The sequence below is a fragment of the Myiozetetes cayanensis genome, unplaced genomic scaffold, assembly GCF_022539395.1.
Source record: "Myiozetetes cayanensis isolate MyiCay16 unplaced genomic scaffold, myiCay2020 scf520, whole genome shotgun sequence".
Taxonomy (NCBI): domain Eukaryota; kingdom Metazoa; phylum Chordata; class Aves; order Passeriformes; family Tyrannidae; genus Myiozetetes; species Myiozetetes cayanensis.
In genome coordinates, this window is record NW_026087766.1 from 20,139 (window position 1) to 30,584 (window position 10,446).

A 10,446-nucleotide genomic window follows, 5' to 3' on the forward strand; every position below is an offset into this window, starting at 1 on the left:
CTGATCCATCGGAATTTGGGCAGAATTCCCTGGAAAAACATCCCTGGATCCTCTGGTCCTTCCTAATTAAAGATTGGGAGCAGAATTCCCTGGAAAAATGATCCATAGGATCTCTGATCCATCGGAATTTGGGCAGAATTCCCTGGAAAAATGATCCTTAGGATCTCTGATCCATCGGAATTTGGGCAGAATTCCTGGAAAATCCATCCCTGGATCCTCTGATCCTTCCTAATTAAAGATTGGGAGCAGAATTCCCTGGAAAAATGATCCCTGGATCCTCTGATCCATCGGAATTTGGGCAGAATTCCCTGGAAAAATCCATCCCTGGATCCTCTGATCCATCGGAATTTGGGCAGAATTCCCTGGAAAAAACATCCCTGGATCCTCTGATCCATCGGAATTTGGGCAGAATTCCCTGGAAAATCCATCCCTGGATCCTCTGGTCCCTCCTAATTAAAGATTGGGAGCAGAATTCCCTGGAAAAACGATCCCTGGACCTTCTGATCCATTGGAATTTGGGCAGAATTCCCAGGAAAAATGATCCTTGGGATCTCTGATCATCGGAATTTGGGCAGAATTCCCTGGAAAATCCATCCCTGGACCTTCTGATCCATCGGAATTTGGGCAGAATTCCCTGGAAAATCCATCCCTGGATCCTCTGATCCTTCCTAATTAAAGATTGGGAGCAGAATTCCCTGGAAAAATGATCCTTGGGATCTCTGATCCATCGAATTTGGGCAGAATTCCCTGGAAAAACATCCCTGGATCCTCTGGTCCTTCCTAATTAAAGATTGGGAGCAGAATTCCCTGGAAAAATGATCCTTAGGATCTCTGATCCATCGGAATTTGGGCAGAATTCCCTGGAAAAATGATCCTTAGGATCTCTGATCCATCGGAATTTGGGCAGAATTCCCTGGAAAATCCATCCCTGGATCCTCTGATCCTTCCTAATTAAAGATTGGGAGCAGAATTCCCTGGAAAAATGATCCCTGGATCCTCTGATCCATCGGAATTTGGGCAGAATTCCCTGGAAAAATCCATCCCTGGATCCTCTGATCCATCGGAATTTGGGCAGAATTCCCTGGAAAAACATCCCTGGATCCTCTGATCCATCGGAATTTGGGCAGAATTCCCTGGAAAATCCATCCCTGGATCCTCTGGTCCCTCCTAATTAAAGATTGGGAGCAGAATTCCCTGGAAAAACGATCCTGGACCTTCTGATCCATTGGAATTTGGGCAGAATTCCCAGGAAAAATGATCCTTGGGATCTCTGATCATCGGAATTTGGGCAGAATTCCTGGAAAATCCATCCCTGGACCTTCTGATCCATCGGAATTTGGGCAGAATTCCTGGAAAATCCATCCCTGGATCCTCTGATCCTTCTAATTAAAGATTGGGAGCAGAATTCCCTGGAAAAATGATCCTTGGGATCTCTGATCCATCGGAATTTGGGCAGAATTCCCTGGAAAAAACATCCCTGGATCCTCTGGTCCTTCCTAATTAAAGATTGGGAGCAGAATTCCCTGGAAAAATGATCCTTAGGATCTCTGATCCATCGGAATTTGGGCAGAATTCCCTGGAAAAATGATCCTTAGGATCTCTGATCCATCGGAATTTGGGCAGAATTCCCTGGAAAATCCATCCCTGGATCCTCTGATCCTTCCTAATTAAAGATTGGGAGCAGAATTCCCTGGAAAAATGATCCCTGGATCCTCTGATCCATCGGAATTTGGGCAGAATTCCCTGGAAAAATCCATCCCTGGATCCTCTGATCCATCGGAATTTGGGCAGAATTCCCTGGAAAAAACATCCCTGGATCCTCTGATCCATCGGAATTTGGGCAGAATTCCCTGGAAAATCCATCCCTGGATCCTCTGGTCCCTCCTAATTAAAGATTGGGAGCAGAATTCCCTGGAAAAACGATCCCTGGACCTTCTGATCCATTGGAATTTGGGCAGAATTCCCAGGAAAAATGATCCTTGGGATCTCTGATCATCGGAATTTGGGCAGAATTCCCTGGAAAATCCATCCCTGGACCTTACTGATCCATCGGAATTTGGGCAGAATTCCTGGAAAATCCATCCCTGGATCCTCTGATCCTTCCTAATTAAAGATTGGGAGCAGAATTCCCTGGAAAAATGATCCTTGGGATCTCTGATCCATCGGAATTTGGGCAGAATTCCCTGGAAAAAACATCCCTGGATCCTCTGGTCCTTCCTAATTAAAGATTGGGAGCAGAATTCCCTGGAAAAATGATCCTTAGGATCTCTGATCCATCGGAATTTGGGCAGAATTCCCTGGAAAAATGATCCTTAGGATCTCTGATCCATCGAATTTGGGCAGAATTCCCTGGAAAATCCATCCCTGGATCCTCTGATCCTTCCTAATTAAAGATTGGGAGCAGAATTCCCTGGAAAAATGATCCCTGGATCCTCTGATCCATCGGAATTTGGGCAGAATTCCCTGGAAAAATCCATCCCTGGATCCTCTGATCCATCGGAATTTGGGCAGAATTCCCTGGAAAAAACATCCCTGGATCCTCTGATCCATCGGAATTTGGGCAGAATTCCCTGGAAAATCCATCCCTGGATCCTCTGGTCCCTCCTAATTAAAGATTGGGAGCAGAATTCCCTGGAAAAACGATCCCTGGACCTTCTGATCCATTGGAATTTGGGCAGAATTCCCAGGAAAAATGATCCTTGGGATCTCTGATCATCGGAATTTGGGCAGAATTCCCTGGAAAATCCATCCCTGGACCTTCTGATCCATCGGAATTTGGGCAGAATTCCCTGGAAAATCCATCCCTGGATCCTCTGATCCTTCCTAATTAAAGATTGGGAGCAGAATTCCCTGGAAAAATGATCCTTGGGATCTCTGATCCATCGGAATTTGGGCAGAATTCCCTGGAATCTCTCCCATTTTTCCACCCTTTTTTTCCAGAGGCTCTCCCAGATTTTTTTGGGAGCAGAAAAAACCTGGAATGAGGAGCAGGTTGGGAATTCCCGAGGGGTTTTTTTCTGCCTTGGGATGGGGGAAATCCCTTGGAAAAAGGGGATTTTTTAAGGGGTTTTTTTAGGGAATCTCTCCCGTTTTTCCCCCTCCTTTTTCCAGAGGCTCTCCCGGATTTTTTTGGGAGTAGGAAAAGCCTGGAATGAGGAGGAATTTGGGAATTCCCGAGGGGTTTTTACCTGGAAAAACTTTTCCTGCTGGGAAAATCCTTGGAAAAAAGGGATTTTTTAAGGTTTTTTTTAGGGAATCTCTCCCATTTTTCCACCCTTTTTTCCAGAGGCTCTCCCAGATTTTTTTGGGAGCAGGAAAAACCTGGAATGAGGAGGAATTTGGGAATTCCCGAGGGGGTTTTTTCTGCCTTGGGATGGGGAAAATCCCTTGGAAAAAAGGGATTTTTAAAGGTTTTTTTTTTTAGGGAATCTCTCCCATTTTTCCACCCCTTTTTCCAGAGGCTCTCCCGGATTTTTTGGGAGCAGGAAAAACCTGGAATGAGGAGCAGGTTGGGAATTCCCGAGGGGTTTTTTTCAGCCTTGGGAAGGGGAAAATCCTTGGAAAAAGTGGATTTTAAAGGGGTTTTTTTAGGGAATCTCTCCCATTTTTCCCCCTCTTTTTTCCAGAGGCTCTCCGGGATTTTTTTGGGAGCAGAAAAAGCCTGGAATGAGGAGGAGGAGGAGGAGGAGAAGGAAAGGAATCCTCGGACCGATCAGGGAGGGAGGGAGAGGCCTCTTTGAAATCCGAGTGGGGATTTTTTTTGTTTTCTGTTTTTTTTTCGGTTTATTTGAATTTTTCTTTATTTTTTTGGGATTTGGGAGCGGCTCCAAAGGGAACCGATCCAAAGGGAGTGGATCCAAAGGTTTGGTGCCTCCTTCCCCCTCCCCCCCTCCCCCTTCCAGGCGTGAATTGTTTGGGATCCAAAGATCAAAGGATTAAAAAAAAAAACCGGGATGAACTCGCCTTGAACTTCCCTCTCTTTTCCCTTTTCCAGGGGTTTTTCCAGAGGTTTTCCAGGGGGATTTAATCCCTTGGGAATTGTTGGGGGCAGAGGGGTCTGGCAGGGTTTTTTTCCCACTTTTTGGGATCCTCCCAATCCCAAAATCTCCCCCAGAATTGGGATTTTGGGATGGGATGGAATAACCTCGATTTTCCCTCTCTCTTCCCTTTTCCAGGGGTTTTTCCAGAGGTTTTCCAGGGTTTTTTCCAGGGGTTTTCCAGGGGGATTTAATCCCTTGGGAATTGGAGCCTTTCCCACTTTTTGGGATCCTCCCAATCCCAAAATCTCCCCCAGAATTGGGATTTTGGGATGGGATGGAATAACCTCGATTTTCCCTCTCTGTTCCCTTTTCCAGGGGTTTTCCAGGGGTTTTCCAGGTGGGATTTAATCCCTTGGGAATTGTTGGGGGACAGAGGAGCCTCTCCCGCTTTTTGGGATCCTCCAAATCCCAAAATCTCCCCCAGTTTCGAGTCCAGAACCTCGAATTCCAGAGGAAATTCCCATCCCATCCCATTCCATAAACCCTTCCCAAATCCCTCCCTTTGGGATCCTCCAAATCCCAAAATCTCCCCCAGTTTCGAGTCCAGGACCTCGAATTCCAGAGGAAATTCCCATCCCATCCCATTCCATCAACTCTTCCCAAATCCCTCCCTTTGGGATCCTCCAAATCCCAAAATCTCCCCCCAGAATTGGAATTTTGGGATGGGATGGAATAACTTGGGATGGGATGACTCGCCTCAATCTTCCCTCTCTGTTCCTCAGGGGTTTTCAGGGGTTTTCAGGGTTTTCCAGAGGTTTTCCAGGGGGATTTAATCCCTTGGGAATTGTTGGGGGCAGAGGGACCTGTCAGGGGTTTTTTCCCACTTTTTGGGATCCTCCAAATCCCAAAATCTCCCCCAGAATTGGGATTTTGGGATGGGATGGAATAACCTCGAACTTCCCTCTCTCTTCCCTTTTCCAGGGGTTTTTCCAGGGGTTTTCCAGGTGGGATTTAATCCCTGGGAATTGTTGGGGAGCAGAGGGGCTCTGTCCCAGGGAATTTCCCCACTTTCATCGGGATCTCTCCAAATCCCAAAATCTCCCCAGAATTGGAATTTTTGGGATGGGATGGAATAACCTCAAATTTCCTCTCTCTCCCTTTCCAGGGTTTTCCAGGGGTTTTCAGAGGTTTTCCAGGGGATTTAATCCCTTGGAAATTGGAGCCTTCCTCCACTTTTGGGATCCTCCAAATCCCAAAATCTCCCCAGAATTGGGATTTTGGGATGGGATGGAATAACCTCAACTTCCCTCTCTTCCCTTTTCAGGGGTTTTCCAGGTTTTCAGGGATTTAATCCCTTGGGAATTTTGGGGGCAGAGGGACCTGTCAGGGTTTTTCCACTTTTGGGATCCTCCAAATCCCAAAATCTCCCCAGAATTGGAATTTTGGGATGGGATGGAATAACCTCGATTTTCCTCTCTGTTCCCTTTTCAGGGGTTTTCCAGGGGTTTTCAGGGTTTTCCAGGGATTTAATCCCTTGGGAAGTGGAGCCTCTTCCCACTTTTTGGGATCCTCCAAATCCCAAAATCTCCCCCTAGAATTGGAATTTTGGGATGGGATGGAATAACCTCGATTTTCCCTCTCTCTTCCCTTTTCCAGGGGTTTTCAGGGGTTTCAGGGTTTTCCAGGTGGGATTTAATCCCTTGAGAATTGTTGGGGGCAGAGGGACCTGTCAGGGGTTTTTTCCCACTTTTTGGGATCCTCCAAATCCCAAAATCTCCCCCAGTTTCGGGTCCAGGACCTCGAATTCCAGAGGAAATTCCCATCCCATCCCATTCCATAAACCCTTCCCAAATTTCCCTCTCTTTGGGATCCTCCAAATCCCAAAATCTCCCCCAGAATTGGGATTTTGGGATGGGATGGAACAACCTCGAATTTCCCTCTCTCTTCCCTTTTCCAGGGTTTTTCCAGGGTTTCCAGGGTTTTCCAGGGGGATTTAATCCCTGGGAATTGGTGAGAGGGACGCTTTCCCACTTTTGGGATCCTCCCAATCCCAAAAATCTCCCAGTCCATTGGAGTTTTTGGAGGATGGATGCCAGGACCTGGGAATTCTTCCAGGTAGTCCAGATTCCATCAGCTCTTCCCGATTTCCCACTTTTGGGATCTCCAAATCCCAAAATCTCCCCCAGTTTCGAGTCCAGAACCTCGAATTCCAGAGGAAATTCCCATCCCATCCCATTCCATCACCATCAATCCCATCCCCAAATCCCAATTTCTCAACCCAAAATCCCAATTTTCCCAACCTCTCCAAACTTCCCATTTTCTCTCACCACAAATCTCCATTTTTCCACCCCAAAAATCCCCCATTTCCCACCCCAAAATCCCAATTTTTCAACCCCAAATCTCCCGATTTTCTCCCAAATCCCATCCAAAATCCCAATTTTTTAACCCAAAATCCCACACTTTTCACCCCCAACTCCCCATTTCTCAACCCATCAAATTCGACTTCTAACCCCATCTCACCACCAAATCCCGATTTTCAACCGCAAATTCCTCATTTTTTCCACCAAATCCTATTTTTTTAACCCCAAATCCCATTTCCTCCCCCCATCAAATGCCGATTTTTCAACCCCAAACCCCCCATTTTTTACCCCAAATCCCCATTTTTTTACCCAAAATCCCCATTTTTTTACCCAAAATCCCCATTTTTCCACCCCAAATCTCGATTTTTCCACTCCAAGTCTCGATTTTTCCACCCCAAACCCCAACTTTTCCACCCAAATCCCCATTTCTCAACCCAAAAATTCCGCTTTTTTTCAACCAAACCCCCATTTTTCCACCGCAAGTCCCAATTTTTGAACCCAAAAAATTCTGATTTTTTCAACCAAACCCCCATTTTTTTACCCCAAAAATTCTGATTTTTCATCCAAAATTTCGATTTTTTCAACCAAATCCCCATTTTTGAACTCAAAAATTCCGATTATTTTACCCAAAAATTCCGATTTTTTCAACCAAACCCCCATTTCTCAACCCAAAATTCCTGATTTTTCACCCCAAAATTTCGATTTTTTCAACCAAACCCCCATTCTTGAACCCAAAAAATTCCAATTTTTTCAAGCAAACCCCCATTTCTCAACCCAAAAATTCCGATTTTTTCAACCAAATCTCAAATTTTCCACTCCAAAATTCCCATTTTGAACCCAAAAATTCCAATTTTCTCAACCAAACTGCGACTTTTCCGCTCCAAAATCCTGATTTTTCAACCCAAAAATTCCGATTTTTTTACCCAAAATTCCGATTTTTTCACCCAAATCCCGATTTTTGAACCCAAAAATTCCGAATTTTTCAACCAAACCCCCATTTTTGAACCCAAAAATTCCGATTTTTCAACCCAAAAATTCCGATTTTTTTACCAAAAATTCCTATTTTTTCACCCAAAATTCAGATTTTTTTACCCAAAAATTCTGATTTTTTCAACCAAATCCTGATTTTTCCACTCCAAAATTCAGATTTTTTTCAACCAAACTCCCATTTTTCAACGCAAAAATTCAGATTTTTGACCAAAAATTCCGATTTTTTCCCCCAAAATTCCGATTTTTTCTCCCCAAATGCAATCCCATAAATAAAAACTCATTTTTTTACATACTTTTGGTAGTCCTTGGGGCAGAAGATCCTCCTGTCCCTGGCGAAGCAGCGCTCCGAGAGGCCGGTGGCGCAGACGGAGCATTTGAGGCATCGCTCGTGCCAGGCTCGCTCGCGGATCCGCAGCAGGAACCGCTCCACGATCCGGCACTGGCACCCCGAGCAAACCCACCCTGACGAGTCTGGGGGAAAAAAAAGGGAAAAAACACCCCAAAAAATGGGGAGGATTTGGGGGTTTTTATTATTTTATTTTTTTCCAAAAATTCCGATTTTTTTGCCAAAAATTCCGATTTTTTTAACCAAAAATTCCGATTTTTTTTACCCAAAATTCCAATTTTTTTTTTGTTTTTTTGTGGGTTTTTGTGGGGTTTTTGTGTGTGTTTTGTTTTTATTTTATTTTATTTTATTTTATTTTATTTTGGTTTTTTTTGCTTCATTTCATTTTATTTTATGTTATTTTATTTTATTTTATTTATGTTTTATTTTGGTTTATTTTATTTTCTTTTTCTTTATTTTGGTTTTTTTTTGCTTTATTTTATTTTATGGTATTTCATTTTATTTTATTTTATTCTATTTTATTTTATTTTGGTTTATTTTATTTCATTTAATTTTGTTTTATTTTATTCTATTTTATTTTATTTTGGTTTATTTTATTTTTTGTTTATTTTATTTTTATTTTATTTTTAGCCGGCGCAGCAGGAAGCGCTCCACAATCCGGCACTGGCACCCCGAGCAAACCCACCCTGACGAGTCTGGGGGAAAAACACCAAAAAATGGGGGAGGATTTTTTTACAAAAAATTCCGATTTTTTTGCCAAAAATTCCGATTTTTTTAACCAAAAATTCCGATTTTTTTACCCAAAATTCCGATTTTTTTACCCAAAATTCCAATTTTTTTACAATTTTTTTTTGTTTTTGGGGGGTTTTTTGTGGTTTTTTTTTATTTTGTTTAATTTAATTTAATTTATTTTAATTTAATTTTATTTTATTTTGGTTTATTTTATTTTGGTTTATTTTATTTTATTTTATTTTTGGTTTATTTTATTTTATTTTTGGTTTATTTTGTTTGGTTTTGGTTTATTTTATTTTATTTTATTTTATTTCATTTTTGGTTTATTTTATTTTATTTCATTTTATTTTATTCTATTTTATTTTATTTTGGTTTATTTTATTTCATTTAATTTTGTTTTATTTTATTCTATTTTATTTTATTTTGGTTTATTTTATTTTTTGTTTATTTTATTTTTATTTTATTTTTAGCCAGCGCAGCAGGAAGCGCTCCACGATCCGGCACTGGCACCCCGAGCAAACCCACGCCGAGGAGTCTGGGGGAAAAAAAAGGGAAAAATCAAAAAAAATTGGGGAGGATTTAGGGTTTTCTTATTTTTTATTTTTTTTCCAAAAATTCCGATTTTTTTACCAAAAATTCCGATTTTTTTACCCAAAATTCCAATTTTTTTACAATTTTTTTTGTTTTTTGGGGGGTTTTTTGTGGTTTTTTTTGGTGTGTTTTGTTTTTATTTTATTTTATTTTTATTTTATTTTGGTTTTTTTGCTTTATTTTATTTTATTTTGGTTTATTTTATTTTATTTTATTTTATTTTATTTTGGGTTTTTTTGCTTAATTTTATTTTATGTTATGTCACTTTATTTTATTTTATTTTATTTTATTTTATTTTTCTTTATTTTGTTTTTTTTTGCTTTATTTTATTTTATTTTATGGTATTTCATTTTATTTTATTCTATTTTATTTTATTTTGATTTATTTTATTTTATTTTGTTTTATTTTATTTTTTATTTTATTTTTATTTTATTTTATTTTTATTTTATTTTATTTTATTTTTGGGTTTTTTTGCTTTATTTTATTTTATGTTATTTTATTTTATTTTTTGTTTATTTTATGGTATTTTATTTTATTTTGCTTTATTTTGGGGTATTTTATTTTATTTTATTTATTTTTATTTTATTTTATTTTATTTTATTTTATTTTATTTTTGGTTTGCTTTGTTTATATTTTGTTTACTTTATTCCCAAATCCTCATTCCCAAATCCTCATCCTCATTCCCAAATCCTCATTCCCAGATTTTAATCCTCATTCCCAAATTTTCATTCCCAAATCCTCATCTTCATTCCCAAACCCTCATTCCCAAACCCTCATTCCCAAATCCTCATTCCCAGATTTTCATCCTCATTCCCAAACCCTCATTCCCAAATCCTCATCCCCAAATCCTCATTCCCAAATCCTTGCCCTCATTCCCAGATTTCCATCCTCATTCCCAAATCCTCATTCCCAAACCCTCATTCCCAAATCTTCATCCTCATCCCCAAAACCTCGCCCTCATTCCCAGATTTTCATCCTCATTCCCAAACCCTCATTCCCAAACCCTCATCCCAAAATCCTCATTCCCAAATCCTCATCCCCAAAATCCTCATCCCCAAAATCCTCACCCTCATTCCCAAATCCTCATTCCCAAATCCTCATTCCCAAACCCTCATTCCCAAACCCTCATTCCCAAATCCTCATTCCCAAACCCTCATCCCCAAATCCTCATTCCCAAATCCTCATTCCCAAATCCTCATTCCCAAATCCTCATCCTCATCCTCATCCTCATTCCCAAATCCTCATTCCCAACTCTTCATCCTCATTCCCAAATCCTCGCCCTCATTCCCAGATTTTCATCCTCATTCCCAAACCCTCATTCCCAAATCTTCATCCTCATTCCCAAATCCTCATTCCCAAATCCTCATTCCCAAATCTTCATCCTCATTCCCAAATCCTCATTCCCAAATCCTCATTCCCAAATCCTCGCCCTCATTCCCAGATTTTC

General features: G+C 40.8%; 1 protein-coding gene across 1 annotated transcript in view; it reads right to left on the reverse strand.

The window, feature by feature from the left end:
* Positions 1 to 9,872, reverse strand: part of LOC126649950 (LIM homeobox transcription factor 1-alpha-like) — a gene marked incomplete at its 3' end in the record, with an annotated part of 28,526 nt that extends 18,654 nt beyond the window's left edge. Inside the window, exons 1-3 of the mRNA XM_050334345.1 lie at positions 9,867 to 9,872; positions 8,362 to 8,371; positions 7,624 to 7,801 (exon numbers count right to left, since the gene is read on the reverse strand). Of these exons, the coding sequence (XP_050190302.1) occupies positions 7,624 to 7,801; positions 8,362 to 8,371; positions 9,867 to 9,872 (194 nt within the window). The remainder of the gene's footprint in view (positions 1 to 7,623; positions 7,802 to 8,361; positions 8,372 to 9,866) is intronic.
* Between the last annotated feature and the right edge of the window lie 574 nt (positions 9,873 to 10,446).